Source organism: Marmota marmota, unplaced genomic scaffold (assembly GCF_001458135.2).
Source record: "Marmota marmota marmota unplaced genomic scaffold, marMar, whole genome shotgun sequence".
Classification (NCBI taxonomy): domain Eukaryota; kingdom Metazoa; phylum Chordata; class Mammalia; order Rodentia; family Sciuridae; genus Marmota; species Marmota marmota.
In genome coordinates, this window is record NW_026000171.1 from 9,068,234 (window position 1) to 9,087,877 (window position 19,644).

Sequence of the window (19,644 nt, forward strand, 5' to 3'; positions counted from 1 at the left end):
GCATTTTTCTCTAGAAGGCTCTAGTTAAAATGTCATGGGAACATTGGCATGGATCAGTTCACCCTATTAATGCCTTCATTGCTGAACGTGAAGTCACTTCCAGTATATTAGTCACTGTGGCATCTGTCAGAGAAGGACATGAGTGATGGGTCAATGATGGGCAGAAGAGGGGATGTCATTTATAATGGGGTGCCTGTGGGGTGAACAAGTAAACTGCATTTTGTAGGAATTAACATGAAAATGATAATGTATAGACATGAAAACAAAGTAAAAAACTATATAACATTCTAATTTCAGTGAAGTATGAGTATGAAAAACAGCAAAAAAAAAAGATTTTTGACTGAGACTGCCTTTTCTTTTTTTTTTTCCTAAATATTTATTTTTAGTTATTGGCAGACACAACATTTTTGTTTGTATGTGGTGCTGAGGATCGAACCTGGGCCGCACGCATGCCAGACGAGCACGCTACCGCTTGAGCCACATCCCCAGCCCCCACATGTTCTTTTATGTTCAATAAAATGTTTTATGTAACTCCATTTCCCTGTGAGTGCACAATTAAAGTACCTTGCTGTTGGGATTATAGAGTCATTTTAAGAAGCACACATGGACGTGTGCTACCCTCTACTGGTAGTTAGAGCTAAGTATCTGAGACTATTGAAACATTTTTAAAATAAATGAAAATTGAAATTTATAAGTGTTCAGTAACCTGTGGCTTGTGGCTATCATATCAGACAACGCTTGATGGAAACTTTTTCATTTCCCACAGTTGTATTTAAGAGTGTACTGCTTTAAATGTTTGAAAAATAACAAAAAAAAAAATCCAGCTTTTTTGTTTGTTTGTTTGTTTCAGGGTAATAATTGACAAATGACAATGACATTTAACACTGTTGTTCATTTTGAAATTTAATCTCTGACATCCTTTGAGGTAGGAACTATTAATGGCCCCATTTTACAGGAAAGTTTCACTTTCCTGAGGTCACATGGTTTGAAAGAAGCATGTTTCACTGATTTGAAAGATGCAGTTCAACTTCAGATCCCATGTTCTTAGCCTCTACCTTACATAGGAGCAAATTAAAAACACCTATTCTCAGTATAGCCCTGCATTAGGGAAAAGGACAATGGAATCCCTAGTTTTTTTTCTCGACTTTTAATTATTAACACTTAATCCATCTGTCTGATTTTCTAAAAATTGTTATTTTTCTGTACGATGATGTTATTGCCATAACATTGGTACCCAAATGAACTTATGGTTTTTAGCAACATGCCTAAATTCTAGTGTCCGTTTATTCTGTAGAACCATTCTTCTTGTATCTACAAACATACAGTCTTTCTCTTTGTGTTATGTTAATTGGGTCTTTTTGTTGTTGTTGTTCTTTTTTTTTTTTTTAACATTTTTTAACTTTATTTTATTTGTTTGTTTATTTATTTATTTTTATGTGGTGCTGAGGATCAAACCCAGGACCTTGCACGTGCAAGGCGAGTGCTGTACCACTGAGCCATAACCCCCGCCCCATGTTGTTCTTTTAAAATATACATGACGGTAGAGTCTATTTTGACATTATACATACATGGAGTATAACTTCCCATTTTTATGATTATACATGATGTGGGGTTACAGTGGTCATGTATTCATATATGAACATAGGAGAGTTATGTCCAAATTATTCTACTGTCTTTCCTATTCTAAGGGAAGTACTGTGCAAATTTGAATTTGTTTTTATTTTAATTGCTGCCACCTTTTCTTGTGTTACAGTGAAAAGCAGGAAGAAAACTCCTTGGTGTCTGAGTCACAGACCAGAAATGGTAATGATCTTTGTTGGCATTTAGAAAAGATCAAGTCAACATGATTCATGTATATTATGATGGTGACTGTCTTTTTCCAAAGTCATTGAAAGCAATTAAAATGATTGCAGTAGTCTTATAACTAGCCTCCCTCCCCTTCTTCAATTCTTTTTTCCTCACACCTGTCCCATACCCATCTCTCCATCTGACAGCTTAATATCAAGACAAAGTATGTTAACTCAAACATTTTAGTGAATCATAGTATCTCAGCGAACTGTCCCATTAACATCAGCACTTTATGTGTTCCATATGGGTTTTCTCTCTGATTTTCATCCTGTAATCCAAATGGCATATTTTAGTGGAAAATAATCAAGTATTTTACAGTATCACAATCTAAATGGGTCTAGGCATAAATGTCTGTAAAGGTGCTCAAACTATTTTTCTGGGAAAGTATATAAATCCATTTAAGCTTTTCTGGGATGTTAATATCTTATTAAAGTCACAATAGTTATATTTGTATTGCCTCTAGTCTTTTATTGGTAAACAGTGACAGCAATAGGAAAATCAAAAGTATACATTTCTTATCTTCTCTCGTTTTAGTAATGACCTAGGTTAGAAATAATCCTGAGAATAAATACAGAAAAAAATGTCCTTGTTTAGGATATCTTATAGTGAATCATGCCTTTCTTTTGTAGGATCTCAAGGACCAGGCCAAGGCACTTGGTGGCTCCTGTGCCAAACAGAAGAGGAGTGGAGACAGGTCACCGAGAGTTTTCGAGAGAGGACCTCCCTTCGAGAGCGGCAGCTCTATAAGCTTCTCAGTGAGGACTTCCTGCCTGAGATCTGCAACATGATCGCCCAGAAGGTATGTAGAGACACTGAAGTGTTCAGTGCCATCAGACCGCTTGTTTGATGCTGTGATGTTAATTTGAATTTTTGAATGCACTGTCCTTGAAGTATTACAGACTGTCATCCTGTCTGAACTGACGTGTTAATATGGGATCTTGTACCACCCAATTCTGCTTCCAGAGTGGGTCACATATTCTCCTTTCCCCCCAAGAATTCCTCTGTGATCAGCACCCACCAGTACTTAAATAGCTTTTCACAGGCTAGAACCAGCTTTCTTTCTATACTGTTTCTCAGGATATGCGCCCCGAGCCTGCCAGTTTCTCTCCTGTCACCCCATGTAGACCTCTGTATAATGATTATTTGGTTTTTGTTGTTTTATTAGTTTCTGTTTTTTGGGACTGGGGCTTTAACCCAGAGACAATTTACCACTGAGTCACATTCCCACTTCTTTTTATTTTTTCTTTTGAGACAGGATTTCACTAATTTGCTGAGACTGGCTTTGAAATTGTGATCCTCTTGTTCAGCCTACCAAGCCACTGGTATTACAGATGTGCCCTACTGTGCCTGGATTTTGTAAAAATTTTTTTCCCAAAATCACCATATTATGGATCTCTTTCATTAAACAACAGACTTTGATGAGCATATATCTTGATGGCTTCAGTGCCAGCTCCTAGACCTAGCCACCTGAGCTATGTGTGCCCTTTTCTCCAACTTCAGGGCAAGTTATAATTTTATAAATTATTTATATGTATTTCCATGCATGCATACCCTAATTCATGACATTTTCAAACAACTTCTTCCCCAGCACACATACCTCCTTTTTTTTTTTTTTTTAACCCCTTTGAATACTATTCTCTAAACTCCATCTTCAAATTTACTATATCCATGAACTGTCTGTTTCTCCCAGCCTTAGGATTTTCTTTCTTATTTTTTTTTCTCATGCTTTCATTGTGAGTTTAAGCTTCTTCAGCTCAGGGACCTCCCCTGCCTTATTATTTTTTTAAACCTCTGAAGTGCTTGATTAAATGCTGTTTATTGTTGTTGTTGTTTGTTGCTATACCAGGATTGAGCACAGTGGTGCTATGCAACTAAATATATTCCAAACCCCTTTTATTTCTAAACAGGATCTTGCTCAGTTGCCAAAACTGGCCTTGAATTTGTAATCCTGCTGCCTTAGCCTCCTGAGTTTCTGGGATTACAGCCTCTGCTCTTGACCTTGAATGTGATTTCTACAGTGAATGATTGACAATCATTCTATTATTGCATTTCAATAATGTAATATTTTTTATTATTAATATATGCTAATAGAAAACCAAAAATCTTGGAGCATCTGCCAATGAAATCTGAAGAGAAAATAAATATAAATTATTCCAGCACCTAGAAGGAAAAGCAAAATATCAAATACATTACTAAATTTGTTCTGGATTCAGTGATGCATGTAACCTTTAAGAGGTTAATCGTTTTTTAAAAAAATATTTAGTTTTTTAGAAGTTGTTGGACACAATACCTTTATTTTATTTATTTATTTTTATGTGGTGCTGAGGATTGAACCCAGGGTCTCGCACATGTTAGACAATAGCTCTACCACTGAGCCACAGTCCCACCCCCCAGATGAATCCTTTATTGAAAGTTCTAGGCATTCTAGGAGGAACTTATAAACAGTGAGTTATTGAAGACTTAACTTGATGATATTCATCAAGAATATTTGCACTTCACATCAGTGTGCTTAATTCCATATGAGAGCATTTCATTCAGTTTTTGTGATCTTCAACCTACTGTGACAAATTTTCTACAAAAATTATATATAGTCTCATTTTCTTAAAATAACTAAGATGGTTTTGTGGCTTTGTATCATCTTGTATGTGACTTGATCTAAAGGGCCCATGGTGGCACAATAAACCATGTATAAATCATATAACTAATTAGCTTATTATATCTGCTTTTTCAACTATATTATACAGAGATTTTGGTAGATAATAGAATTAATGGGCAAAATTTAAAAGTATAAAACTGATGCTTTTGTTAAAAACATTTCCTGGGTTGATTCTTTTCAAGATAAAAAAAATTTTTTTTTATGTCTCAATGTAATTTTTAAGAACCATGAAAATAGAAACTATAAGATTTGATATTTTGAAAGATACACAGTACTTTCAATTTTAAAACAGTGTTAGCCAGAAAAAAAGAGAATCTAAATTATGAAGTAGAAAATTTTAGCAGACAATTGAGAAATGGTTTCACAACAGGATCTCAAGAAAACCTCCAAAATCAGGCTGGGGGTGTAGCTCAGTTGTAGAACCCTTAGTTGTCATGCTCCCAGTCCTGTGCAAGTTCAGCAAAACAAAGATAAAACCGGAATTAATTGGATTTATGCACAATTATTTTAAATTTTGAAGATTTGAAATTTTCTAAACCTTCAAAGAATAATTTCCAAACATTTCACAAATGAGGTACCAGGGATGTAGCTCAATGGTAGAGCACTTGACTAGCATGCATGAGAGGTCTTGGCTCCACTTTCTAGGAAAGGATAAGGGAAAAAATGTGAAGGTGCCCTTGTTAATTTAGAAAGGTATCTTATATTCCCATTCCCGATTAAATTAAACATTCTTCTCATTCAATAATCTATATTTCTGTAATACTGACAAATCAAAAGCTACCTCCTAGCCAAAAATCAGAGTTAAACCTGAGAATGTAATACTGGCAATAACATTTTGGATGGCTTGCCCAGTATAATATAGCAAAAAAGGGTACAAACATACAAAGTTTTTGAATGTTTGCCTGGAGACAATAAATCTAATAAAATGTCTATTAACTAGAATTTCTTAACAGTGCTGGGAAACAGACTGTTTGCATCAGAATCATTGGACGTGTTTACCAAAAATTCTCATGCCTACCTCTGCTCTGTTCCTAACCCTTGCAGAGTTATTCCAAGTAGTACCTGTTATTTTTGCAGTTGTAGAATTTCACCAGGTGATTATTGTGTATACTAAAATTTAAAATTCTCTGGAAAAAACATCCATTATAGTAGCAATGAAACAAATTTGTCAGAGTTGTACATTGTCTTATAAGGAAAATAAGCTTACAAATTCATTGGTAGATATATTATCTGTTTGTGGGAGGAAAGAGTAAAATAGAGCATAATATTCACCTGGATAAATTAAAAATTATTGTAATCTCTTCCAAATCCCAACACAGTAAAAATTTCCTCCAAAAAAACAGGCGAATGTAAATAGTGTGAAGTAGGTATATTGGATATTAGCACAGGAATCAGCATATCAGAAGCATTTTCGAAGCCTTAAGCCTTCACTTAAGGCTCTCCTAGTGTAAGTGATTTGCTCAAAGTTATAGATAGTTATCAACTCTTAGTAATCTTTGTTATAATTGGCATTCAGCAGTTGAGTTACATGTTCAATAGTTGTAGCATTTTTATGAGCCTGTTTGTTCCTGTTGTACTTGTTATTGTAGTTAAACATTTGATAATTTATGAAACCAATAAAATGTGGCAATAAAATTTCTGATAAAAGTTTGTATTGGGTTGGATATATAAGTTCAGTGTTAACACTATTTGCCTAGCATGTGTAAGGCCATGGGTTCAATCCCCAGAACTGCAAAAAAGGATTAAAAAGATATTTAAAATAAGTTGCTTGGGTTGGGGATATAGCTTAGTGGTAGAGCACTTGCCTAGCATGCATGAGGCCCTGGATTCCATCTCCAGTTCCACTACCACCAAGGGGGAAAAAAAAAAAAGGTGGTTCTAAAATGTTGGCTATCCACTTGGGTAAAATTGTAAAAGATTGTAGGAGAGTACTTAAAATCATAAGGATTCTTACCTTTGGTTTTCAAGTGTTCTTAAAGTCTTACTTTAAAACTGAAAGAGCAAATGAAGATTTTAGAGCATCTTTATGTGAACAAATCACAGGGAATTCCTCTTGGTGAGTCTCAGTATGTTACAATTGGTGAATGGCAGTATGTTTGTAAATTAAGTGCTTAAAGTATATACATTTTTAAAATTTCCTGCTTTTTTAATATTTATTTTTTAGTTGTAGTTGGAGACAATACCTTTATTTTATTCATTTATTTTTATGTGGTGCTGAGGATCGAACCCAAAGCCTTGCACTTACAAGGTGAGCGCTCTAACGCTGAGCCACAACCCCAGCCCAATTCCCTGCTTTGTATGTTAAGCTATCATTACTCACTGTAGTTGCAATAACCATGAGGAATTTTGTTGTAACAATGAAGAAATACTCATGATTCAAATGTGAAAATTTAAACATAGATTGGCAGAAAAGAATGCAGTGCTCACAATTATACACTATTGCATATTAAAACATGGTATGTCGCCAGGGATGGCCCATACCTGTAATCCTAGCTACTTGGGAGTGTGAGGCAGGTAACAGATAGCAAGACTGGGGATGTAGCTCGGTGGAGCTAGCACCCCTGGATTCAATCCCCAACACTGCAAAACAAAAGCAATGCAAAAAAGCAACAGTATATAAATGAAGCACAAAAACTTGAGCAGTGGAGAAAGCTTATTAGGGTAATAAGAACTTTAAGAGTTTTTCTTCAACTATATATGAATTATGGTATTGCCGTCTTTATACCTGAGGTGTCTGAATTTCAGTTTCAATTTAATCTTATTAGCAAAATGAAATGCTGTAACTTCACAGAAGCTTTTGTGGAAATTAAAAGAACCCATGTCAGTATATGTAGCAATCAATAGGTGTTCGGTCCCCTTCCACTGTTAATGATGATGGGTAATTGATGAGAAAGATTGTTAGGAAACTAAACCCACATTTCTTAACAAAGTAAATGCACGAGGAGTCAGAAAACTTGATGGATTTCTGGAAGTATGATGGTAAACTTTAAGAAAAACAGAAGGTTAAGGGCTGCTTTAACCACATAAGAGTTTTTTTGTTTTCTTAAAATGGGGTGTACACTACTGAAATTATTTGTTTATGATACAAAAAGTAACATTTATAAAGATAGCTTATAAACGTTAAAGTCCTTAAGAAATAAATAGATTTAGGTAGTTTACAAAAAAGGTGATTTAAAAAAAAAAAAACATTTATTTTTTTTTAAGATGGACACAATACCTTTATTTTATTTTTATGTGCTGCTGCAGATTGAACCTAGTACCTCACACATGCTAAGTGAGCACTTTACCACTGAGCCACAACCCCAGCCGAGCCCCAGTCCCCACAAAAGGTGATCTTAATGTAGAGAAAAAACATTCACCATCTGTATTAAGCATAGCTTGTTTTTCCAGTTACTTTCATTGGAGGTGACAAAGTTGGAGTGAAAATGGTATTGGCTTTTTTTTTTTTTTTTTTTTTTTTGCTATTAACATGGTAAATTGGTGTGGTTCCTTTTGAAGACAGTTTCTGTACATTTATTATTTATTTAAAGTTTGGAAGATCTTCCTAGCACATGTCTGTAATCCTAGCAGCTGGGGAGGCTGAGGCAGGAGGATAGTAAGTTCAAAGCCAGCCTCAGCAACTTAGTGAAGCCCTAAGCAACTTAGACCTTGTCTCAAAGTAAAAAGGACTGGGCTGTAGCCCAGTGGTAAAGCACCCCTGGGTTCATTCTCTGGGACTACCATAAAAACAAACAAACAAAAAACACTTCCTGTTAGAGCCTTGAAACTTACAAAGGGTATACTTTAGGCATATGAGAAAAATGCTAGAGTAGCTTTTGGAAAAAAGTGTCATGACACCTTGATACTTGGGATCACATTTGTACTGGAGCCTATTCATTCTCTTCCGTGGAAACCTTTCAAAAACTGATGATTCATTAAATCTACCACCATTACTTTGCAATGTGGTTAAACCATATAAACCACTCCTTATTGTCATTGACTTTTTTCCATCTTTTGATTCCTTATGTCTTCTTGATTCTTCAGGAAGTCTCAAGACTTTGGATTACTGGGGTCCAGAATCAAATCTGAGTTTGATGCTGTAGCCACAGAAGTTGCAGTGACTGACCTGATAGCCCTGCTTACCATCTTTTAATAATAGGTTACAAGGTGAAGCTATGGGGCTTATTCCATAAAGTTCCAAAACATACATACGTTAATACACCGTGGCCTTCCAATGATTGACTAGATGTACATCGTTCCTGGAAACTCATTCTTTGAAATTTTCCTCCTTCAGCAGTCACTGTCAGTCCTTCTGAATTTTCTTAGGTCTGTAATATTTTCAGGTGAGCTCTCTAATTCCAAGTCTCTGTGCCTTTTTCCCACTCCTACTCACTCACTTTGGGTCCCAGCCTGGGCAGCTGCCCTCACTTCTCACTACTGCTACTGACCTGTCTTTTAAAGGGGTATTCTGCCTCCAGCTGCACATAGTGTCGGCTCTCAGAGCCACTCCTTACAGCTGAAGGTTATAAGACATTGGCTTCCCCTTAACCATTTGGGGATTATTTAGTTTTAAAACTGTATTTAGGTTTTTAAATGTTTTAACAGTCAATGGGAATTTTTTTGCCAGTGATATTATCAAAGGAGACACTTGTTTGTGTTTTTGTTTTAAGAGCATACACTGGCTTAGTTTGCTGAACAGCTGAAGAGTTCTTTTGTGATTATCCTAAGCGTGGATACTTTTAACCCTCCATCAAGGTAAAGCAGTTACCAGCATACCTTTATGGTCACTTTTTGGCAGTAGTGAGCAGCGGCGGCGGCAGCAGCAGTAGCTGAGAATACCCTAATCTATTCTTTCATTTCTTTTCCATACTTCTTAACTATAGGGAAAACGTTCACTGCGCACAAAGGCAGAGTTGCAACCTAGGTGGATGTCTGACCACCTGTCCATCAAAGCCATGAAGCAAGAGGTGAGTGAGAGTAAAGAGGGAGGTTTTAGTGTTCAGAAAGAATGGTGCCGTTTTCGTGTACTTCTTTTTATGCCATTTTTTCTCATTCTAAACCTAGTTTTTGTAAGATGCAATTCCAGAAAGAAGGAGCTGTAAAGATAAGGAAGTCACATTCTTTTGGATCTTAAAATCTTGTTTGTTGATAGTCACATCCATATTTAATATACATGAGAAAGATAAGTTCTATAGTAGATAAAAGATATTCATGAATGCAAAGGTGGAAGAAATTAGAATTAAGCAAAAATGGAGAATTTGTGTAGGCAGGGCTGTGTTTGGCCTGACAAAAAGACCTTTGAGGGAACAACTAACGAGTTACTACTTCGAGGGTTTTCCACTTGAAACATCCAGGAGCCAACCAAGTTTGAATGTTTGCATTTTGTAATGTAGTTTAGAGTAAGTAGTTAAATGACTCTAGCATCTCACAGTAGAAAGGAACAGATAATGTTTTTATTCATTCAGATTTTTAGAGAACAATTTAGAAAGGCATAAGAAACTTTTCTGGTTGGTATGGCTTTAAGTGATGATCAGGAAGGCAAATAGAGTCAAATAAAGAAGCTAGGAGATGAAGGCAGCAAGGTGAAGCTGTTTAAAAGTCATTAGCAAGATAGGAAGAATAGTAGAATGAAACTATATGTGTTTACGTGACTGCATGACCAACATGTACACTCAGAAAAATGAGAAATTATATCTCATCTATGCATGATACAGAGTGCATAAATGCATTCTACTGTCATGCATAACTAATTAAAACAAATTTTTAAAAATTTTTCAACAGTCATTAGCAGGAACCTTGCTGTCCCATCTCAAGATCTGCCTGCATTGTTTGCTAATTTGAGTTTGCTACAGTCCACACTAGGTGCTGTGGCCTGCTCACATTCTCTTTACTTTGTAACCATTTATTCTCCCTTTGTCACTGTTCCCTTGCATACTTAAGTTTTACAGTAGGATTCAGTTCTTTTACTCTATACCTTACCTTGCTATACACATACATATGATTTTTTTTCCCTTGCAGTATTTTCAGAGCTCTGAAACAGAAGTGTCAACACAGTGCTGTATTACAGAGAATCTATCATTAACTATATATATTATACCTTGAGCTGAGAAAAAGGGGAAAACTGAGAATTTGTAAATTTTTTATTGATTTCTATATATTATTTAGTTTTTGTCTCTTTGCTCTTAGGTGTCCTCTTACCAGGAGATCAGTGGATCAACATCTATCTAATTACCTCTGGGTGACAGTTCTGTACTGAATGGCTTCATTTCCCCTTTCTTCTTTCTCTCAGGACTCACTGGTTTGGCAATGGCCTTTGGTAGTTGGTATCTAGCTGCAATTTTCAGTGGGTTTCCAGGTTATCTTGCTCATCTACACTATTTCCACTCCTTTTATTAATATTTCTTGCAAGTTCCTTTCTGTTTGCTCTTCAATGCTCTGCAGTCCTCCATGCCCTGTTTCACACTTCAGATTATCTATAATCTGAATACCACTGATGCTTCTTCATGGCTGCAATATTTCTTTTATTCTTGGCAGGGTTTGTTTTTATATTCTGCTCTTTAGTTTGAGATAACAGAAAACCACAGCATTATAGAGATTTTTTTAATATCTGTCTGATATGGGCCATTAATGTGGAGAACACCTTAATGGTGGTGTGTTTTGTGCTTTTGTTTTTAGAGCAGAAAATTTTCAGGCCTTTCAAGCATGCAGGCATTGGTCACCCAGGAGTCTAATCTTATTGCCTCAAAAAGTCTTTTAATTGTGACTCCTGGGGAAACTATCAGTGAAGGGCCACTGTCTCACTGAACCCCAGGATTAGGCTGCTGCCATGGGTGTTTTTGCCAGCAGGCTCTGGACCTTGTTGTTGCCAGGGAGCTGTTTGTGGTGGTATAGTCTCTAGGGTGCCAGTGAGTCTTAAGTGCCTGCCTTGGGGGAGGGGAACCAGGGCACTGCTTAAACCAGAGATTCTGGTTAATAATCCTTTAGAGGATTTCAAAGTAGTGTTTCTAATTAGCTTCTCATTAAGATGCCCCCTTGATTCTAGTAGGCCTCTTATCTATAGAACATTTAAACACCAACCCCTATCCCATTCGCAGCTGACCTCTTTTTTGAAAAGAAAATCCCTGTGCAAGACAATATGGTTCTTTTTTCCCCACTGTTTAATTTTTTGGTTTGGTTTTGGCTCATTTTGTTGTACTGGTGTCCTCAGAAAGTGAGTCCTATCCTGTCCTCCAGTGGTATTTTCATTAGCGTACGTTTTGCTTTTAAGTGGCAGAGTGCTAAAAATTAATACAGAAATTTAAAAGCAGATTTTTGGTACACAACATGGATTTTTTTTCAGATGTGTATGATGTCTTTTATGTAAAATGTTAGGAAACTGCTAGAATTGTAACATTATGTTAAAAAGAAAAGGGCACAAGAAATGTGAGGCAGAGGGGGGTATTCAGTCAAGCAGAGGGGTTTTTCACCTGACATGCTAATGCTGGGTGGGGTGAACTCTACAGAAAGTGATATGAGAACAGGTAGATTAAACAATAGAGGTAGGGGTCAACACTGTAAGGCAGGGGGCCACAGATGTACAAAGGCAGGCAAGCCTAGGCAGGGGCACTTAACCACTGAGCCCCATCCCCATTTCTTTTTATTTTTTATTCTGAGACAGGGTCTTGCTAAGTTGCTTAGGACCTCTGCCTCCAGACTCACTGGGATGGGGCCACCATGCCCGCCAGCTTTAGGTTTTTGACCTCACCTTGAAATGACATTCAGGGAGCTTTAAGTTTGTTTTTTAAAGAGGCTGTAATTCAGATTACTCAGTTATTATAGCATGTGTGTTTAGCACATATATTTTTAAAAATAACTAACCAGACACATACTGTGTAGTCATATTTATGTGAAATATCAAAAAATAAAGAAATCTACAGAGACATAAAGCTGGTAGATGGTTGCCAGGCACTATGGGAGAGGAATGGGTTTAAAAGTGGTTAATTTTGCTTGTGAATTTCACCCCAGTAAGAAAAGAAATAACCAGATAAAGGTAATCTTTACATAATGTTTTTGTTAATGATCCATAACCATGACTTTGATTTAAGAGCAGCAATCTCTGGGGAATATGGGAAGGGAGGGGTAATGGGGAGAGAGTGATAAGTGGGCAATGAGTCGCAGTTAAGAGGGCAGGGAGTTCTGTTGTGCTCTTGCACAGTAGGGTGACTGCAAATAGGAATTTTATGCCATGTGTTTGAAAAAGCTCAAGGAAAGAATTGTAAATCCTACCATAAGGAAGTGATGAATGTTTGACGAGATAGATTAATTTAACTTGATTATACTCTATATATGTTTTAAAATATCACATAATAATCTCTTAACATACAATTATTGTGCTTTTTATGGATCAGTTAAAAATAAATTTAGGGTTTTTTTGGGGGGCAATAAATATTGCAGAATTTCATTCAGAGGAAAATTACAGTTTAATAAAAGGAGAAGAAAACATTATTCAGTAGTTACGAGTGTTATTTTCCTAATGCTTTATCAAATTTCTCCCTGCAGATTAAAATTTATCTATGATCTATGATCTTTCAAATTATTTGTATATGACTTAAGATAAGCATTGCTTCTTTGAACTGGTACCCATAGCCTACAAGAATCAGAACTCTACCCCCAAGGTTGAATCCCGAGTTCAGACAGGGCTGTTCCTCACTGAACTGATGACGGCTGATGATTGGCAGGTGCGCTGTACTTGCAGCTTTGCCCTTATCCTGGGGCTTAGGATCCAGCTCAGTGGTAGAACACTTGCCTTGCCTAGCCTAGCATGTGTAAGGCCCTGTGTTCCATTCCCAGCCCCCACCTGCCCCAAAATCTGATCCCTTTTTATATACATCTAATGGCTGAAAGAAGAATATTTGGGGGGCTGGAGATACAGCTCAGTTGATGGAGTGCTTGCCTTACATGCACAAGGCCCTAGGTTCAGTCCCCAGCACCACTTAAAAAAAAAAAAGAAAGAAAGAAAAGAATATTTCACATATTTTCATCTGTAGTCTTGGGGGGAAGGGCAAAGTATGCATAAATTAAAAGTATGGTCATTATAGATACTTTTTTTTTTCGACTTGGTAACTCTGGGTTAATATGTTCTCAGCTGTGTGAAAATGTTATCAAGAGTTGGAATATATAAGGATTTGGGAAAAGGGGGAGGTGGAGATTGTTGTTGGAAGGGATGGAACCTGCTTCACTGACATGTATTTAGGAGGCAGTGACGAGATGTAACCAATCATCTGTTTAAAAGAATTGTCCTTGGGCTGGATTATAACTCAGTGGTAGAGTGCTTTCTTAGCATGAGTGAGGCATTTTGGTTCAAAAGAAAAAGTCCTTGCCAAATGTCAGTAGCATCCCTGTTTTCAGAATTATCATCAATTTCACCTCTGGTTGTGGGATAATGATGATTTGGGAGGCTTATGGTTGTTATTTATTTCTACTGAGGTTCCTTATGAGCACACTGTTATGTGTGTGATTCAGATTTAATTTTTTTATTTAACTTCTCCTGTTCGTTCCCAATTTTGTCCTTATAAACTTAAAGGCAGGCTCAAATATTTTGAGTGATAAAAATGATGCCTAGAAGTCCACTACCTAGACAATATCACCCCCAAATTGAGTCAAATTGGGATCTAAAGTGGTTTTAAGAACCATAAACAAAATATATTGTTTAAAAATAGTTTCATTGTTGACTGGTGACTTGTACATCGTCATTCTGCATTCTTTATTCCCACCACATCAAGACCACTGCAATTTGTATTCTCTGTAGCAGGCAGTAGGCATGACTTCTTCAATAGCAGTACTGAAAAAAGAAAAATGTTTAGCTTTTACATTAGCAAAAAAGTTGAGAAAAGAAATGGAAAATAAACATCAGTGTTCTAGCCTGTAGAATGGTTCAGAACTAGTTTTACTGGGAAATATACATTGTAAAACTTTCATAAAATTATTAGTGGTAGTGGTCCTGTTTTCCTTAGTTTACCTTTTCTTTTGTTAGATTTCTTAGGTAATCACATTCCCATTGGCCACTTGCAATCTTTATGTTAATGTTGCTTAGGTTGGAAAACATGCAAAAAAGTCATGAATCATTTAAATTGTGAACCCGTACTTTGTCTAATAACTTTCATCCTTAGTATACTGAGCTGAAGATGCTTTTAAAAATTGCACTTTCATGGAGCTGGTTTGTGGCTCAGCAGTAGAGCGTTCGCCTAGCACATGCGAGGCCCTGGGTTCTATCCTCAGCACCACATAAAAACAAAGCAAGAATTGGACCCTGAGCTACGTCACCAGCTCCCATGCTGATTCTTAAGGTGTTTTGCGTCTTCTCTATTTATCTTAGCAAAGCTTGCTAGAGATTCCTTAAACTTACTGATCTTTAGAAATGGGAAAAGTAGGGGCTGGGGTTGTGGCTCAGCAGTAGAGCTGTTCATGTGCAAGGCCCTGGGTTGGATCCTCAGCACCACATAAAAACAAACAAAGGTATTGTGTACAACTAAAATAAATAAATATTTTTAAAAATTGCACTTTCATCAAATAATAAATCTAGAGGAATGTCTCTCAATTTTTTTCTCTTGTCCATCACATTGTATATGACATTGTTTCCTAAGGACTACAGATCATAAATTTTTGAACCCATGCTTGAGTCTTAAATTATTTTACTGAGACTAGCTTTGAACATGTGATCTACCTACCTCAGCCTCTGAAGTAGCATGTGCCCTTGAGCCCAGCCCCCACCATTTTAGTGTGTTTTTATATGCCCATTCATATATATTATAGATAATACAATAAACTTTTAAATGAATTTGATGTATTTGTATTTATTGAATTCAATAAATTGAAGAAGTGATGAACTGCTTTGTGTTATTGTTCAAAATTTACTCGATATGTTCATTGGCTCCTCACAGGAGACTCCTGTGCTCACCAGAATTGAAAAACAGAAGCGCAAGGAGGAAGAGGAAGAACGGCAGATTCTCCTTGCAGTGCAGAAAAAGGAACAGGAGCAGATGTTGAAAGAGGAAAGGAAGCGGGAATTGGAAGAGAAGGTCAAGGCAGTGGAAGGTATGTAGCCCTTGTGTGCTGTCTGGAGAGGTTACTGTGTGGGAATAGCCAAGATCAGATGAAGGTGGGATCGGATCATTATTTATTTCAGCTGTTTCTGGCCATTTCTGTTTAAATAGGTCAATTGTATTCTGTTGTGTTTATATTTCACATATCTAATTCATAATATGAGTGAGATATGCTTAAGAAAGTTTCCAAATATTTTTATTTAGATAATAGCGCTATTCAAGTCTAGAATATTAATATTATTAAGACAAAGTTTTCTAAGAGTCTCTACAGGGCATGGTATAATGAGTGTTTTCTTTCATTTATAGTTCAGCATAGTAAAGGAAAACAACTATCTCTCTCGATATTTTCTTGGATAACAGTTGTGATTTATAAGCTGAACCTGATAAATCATGTGATAATATACCATTTGGCTTGATTGAATACAGACAGTGTTTTTCTTTTCTATTGTAGTTTCAAATGAAATAGCATAGCATATGGATTTGACTTTTTTTTTTTTTTTAACTCAGGGACACTCAACCTAGTTCATTGCTTTATTGTAAAAACCCATAGTTTATGTAATCAATAAATTTAGCTTGTTTACATATTATGTAATTATATCTTACTTGTGAGATCTTGAATATATTTTGTTTCCACTGCTAGATTTTATTTTTTCAAGTTAATAATTATGCTTTTTGTTTAATTATGTGTTTCAGTGGGACTCTTGTTTTTTCAGTAGGTTCTTATTATAGGTACACAATTGTGGTTTCGTTTCTGTATCTGAAAAATTAATAATACCTGTGTAATGAGATTGTTCTTTAACAAATGTTTTTTGAGAACTCATTCTGTGTGGCACTGTTGTAGGTATATGGTAATGAATGAAATAAGATATTCTTATTGTAGAGTTTCAATTCCAGTAGGAAAAAGGTGGAGAATAAAACAGATAACTGTGGTTGGGTGCAGTGGTGCATACCTGTAATTCCAGTGATTCCGGAGGCAGAGGCAAAAGATCTCAAGATTAAAGCCAGCCAGCAGCTTAGCTAGGCTCTAAGCAACTTAGTGAGACCCTGTCTCGAAAAGGGGGTGATGATGTGGCTCAGGGGTTAAGCACCCCTGGGTTCAATCTGGAAACATGCCCCTACACATACATACAAACTGGAATAGGTAGTGGTGAGCTATCTGAATAAAAATAAACCAGATCTATGAATAAAGACTGCTATGATTGAAGTAACATTTAAATAAGATTATCATGAGTATTCTCTGAAGATGTGACATTGAAGTCAAGTGAATGAGGTTGTTCTGTGCATATGTGAGGTGGGGATGTGGGATGCGGAGCACCATAGGTGTCAGGAAGAGTGAGCACATACGGTCATTTGACTATTCCTTGTAGATCGAGCCAAGAGGAGAAAACTCAGGGAAGAAAGGGCATGGCTGCTGGCTCAAGGCAAGGAGCTACCCCCAGAACTTTCCCATCTGGACCCTAATTCTCCCATGAGGGAAGGAAAAAAGACAAAGGATCTGTAAGTATTTAATAATCATATCGGTGATGTCACTTGGCACTGCACCTTGCTAATAAGCAAGCCCTCCTTTCATTTAGTATTTAAAACTGAGCTGTGTAGTAGGCAATGGCACCACCATTTCAAAGTTGAGAAAACACAGTAAGAGACAGAGGTCAGCCTGAAACTCAGACCTGACTTCAGCACTCCTCGTGCCACATAAATGGAGATGCTGAATGTCTCTTAATGCTCATTTGCCCTTCTTAGATTTTTTTGCTGTCATACTCTAGAAGCACAGAGATGCTTGTACACAAAACTCTTAGTACTCCACTCATTAACTTAATGAAATCATAACTGATGATTTATTATATACAATTGTTTCTTGAAAATGTGAAAAGAAGTTTGTACTTTTGAGAATAATAGCTTCTGGGCTGGTGTTGTGGCTCAGTGGTAGAGTGCTTGCCTAGTATGCATGAGATACTGGATTTGATCCCTGGTACCACATAAAAGTAAAATAAAGGTACTGTATCCATCTACAACTTAAAATATATAGATTTTTTTAAAAAGTAACTTCTTTGTAGTTATCCTAGGTACTGTATATCTTTACTCCTTAACTAAAAATGCAAAAAGGAAAGGAATAGTGTTCATGAACCATTCTGCTATGTGTTTTTTAATTATTATTATTATTATTTAGATCCCAAATAAATTTATGAGCCATGAATAAATCCTGCTTAAATAAATTGTAGGATCTTAAAGTTTTGTATCATTTGCATATACCCTATCATATTATACATAAGTAAAGTGATATTCCCTTTTTTCCTAAGGTGGATTATCTCCCATGTTTATATTATTTTTAGCAAATGTTATCTGTATTAAATAATAGTGTTGAGACTATTCAAGATCTTCGTGCATTTAGCTATGTCTATGGTTAAACTGAAGATAGGTTGAGAAGGTAGTCAGAATGAATACTAATGTCTTATTTTATGATTTACAGCTTTGAGTTGGATGATGACTTCACTGCCATGTATAAAGGTTAGTTCCCATTCTCAACTACTGTGTTTGTGGTGGAAGTCTTGCTGTGAGTTATTAGTCAAGTTTTCTTCTTTGGTTTTCAGTTCTAGATGTGGTAAAGGCTCACAAGGATTCCTGGCCATTTTTGGAACCCGTGGATGAATCTTATGCTCCTAATTATTATCAGATTATAAAGGTAGCCTCTGTGTCTTGCTTGTACTTTATTGTTTGTTTGCATAGCTGTCATTCATAAGATCAGGGTTGCTGGAGATACACCAGGCTCTTGAACAACTTGTAATGCCATTATTCTTTTGCCTTGTAGGGACTATAGCATGTTGTTGTTTATTCCTATAATATGTTATTGTTGATTATAATAGAGTTCCTTGTTCTATTTTAGATCCCCATGGATATTTCAAGCATGGAGAAGAAATTGAATGGAGGTTTATACTGTACCAAGGATGAATTTGTAAATGACATGAAGACAATGTTCAGGAATTGTCGAAAATATAATGGGGAGAATAGTGGTAAGTGGGTAAGAAATCTGTGCCAGGTGCATATCTGTTATGCCATTATATAATCAGATTTTAAAACTCCTTCTGTTAGACGCACATTTCCTAGTGATTTTTTTTTTTTTTTTTAAGAACTATCAACAGAATGTAAACTAAAAGCTATGGCTACTACAAGCATTTCCACTATATGTGTCAGGAGCTCTCTTTTCTCCCATAGAACAGCAGAGCTCAGCAGGAGAGTAGATGGCCTTAGGTTGTTTCTCATTCTAGAGACTAGTCTAGGTTTACCTGGTCCTCTTCAGCACAAATGGGGCGAACCTAGATGGAGCCCATTCTTTTTTCGGGGGGGGGGGGCNAATTTTTTTTATTATTTATTTTTTTAGTTTTCTGTGGACACAACATCTTTATTTTATTTGTATGTGGTGCTGAGGATCGAACCCAGTGCCGCGCGCATGCCAGGCAAGCGCGCTACCACTTGAGCCACATCCCCAGCCCAAGAATTATCTTTTGTGACCTATAAAATCTATACGTGGTAGTCAGTCCTTGTCTGTTCCTTATAGAGTATACCAAGATGTCTGATAATTTAGAGAGATGTTTCCATCGGGCAATGATGAAACATTTTCCTGGAGAAGATGGAGACACGGATGAAGAATTTTGGATCCGAGAGGATGAAAAGCGGGAGAAGAGACGGAGTCGGTCTGGTCGTAATAGTGGAAGCCATATTTGGACCCGCTCTAGGGACTCTGAAGGGCCCAGCAGGAAGCAGCAGCCCATGGAAAATGGAGGAAAATCATTGCCCCCTGCACGCCGAGCTGCTTCTTCAGGGGATGATCAGAGCAGCAGTTCTACTCAGCCCCCTCGAGAAGTGGGCACTTCAAATGGCCGAGGTTTTTCCCGCCCTCTGCACTGTGGTGGAATGCCCAGCCAGGCACCTCTTTTAAACCAAATGGTAAGGAAGAGCTAAACTTTTGTGATGATTTCTCCAAGCTAGTGAACTCATGGGAAAGTAAGGGCTATCCATTTCGCACTTCTTACAAAGTAATTATATGGATGATCTCCCCCGCCCTGCCCCATTGAATTTATTTCA

At 36.8% G+C, this 19,644-nt stretch overlaps 1 protein-coding gene across 3 annotated transcripts in view; it reads left to right on the plus strand.

Moving 5' to 3' along the window:
- LOC107155032 (cat eye syndrome critical region protein 2) overlaps positions 1–19,644 on the plus strand; it is a 52,230-nt gene that overhangs the window by 19,982 nt on the left and 12,604 nt on the right. For 2 of the 3 annotated variants that reach the window (XR_007342144.1, XM_015500812.2), the window contains 9 exons: positions 1,754–1,803; positions 2,478–2,647; positions 9,367–9,450; positions 15,403–15,556; positions 16,932–17,061; positions 18,032–18,069; positions 18,153–18,244; positions 18,446–18,572; positions 19,118–19,506. Coding sequence is in view for 2 of the 3 variants with exons in the window: in XM_015500812.2 (XP_015356298.1) it covers positions 1,754–1,803; positions 2,478–2,647; positions 9,367–9,450; positions 15,403–15,556; positions 16,932–17,061; positions 18,032–18,069; positions 18,153–18,244; positions 18,446–18,572; positions 19,118–19,506 (1,234 nt within the window). In the remaining variant the exon portion in view is untranslated. The remainder of the gene's footprint in view (positions 1–1,753; positions 1,804–2,477; positions 2,648–9,366; positions 9,451–15,402; positions 15,557–16,931; positions 17,062–18,031; positions 18,070–18,152; positions 18,245–18,445; positions 18,573–19,117; positions 19,507–19,644) is intronic. The other variant, XM_048787721.1, reaches the window with a different exon arrangement.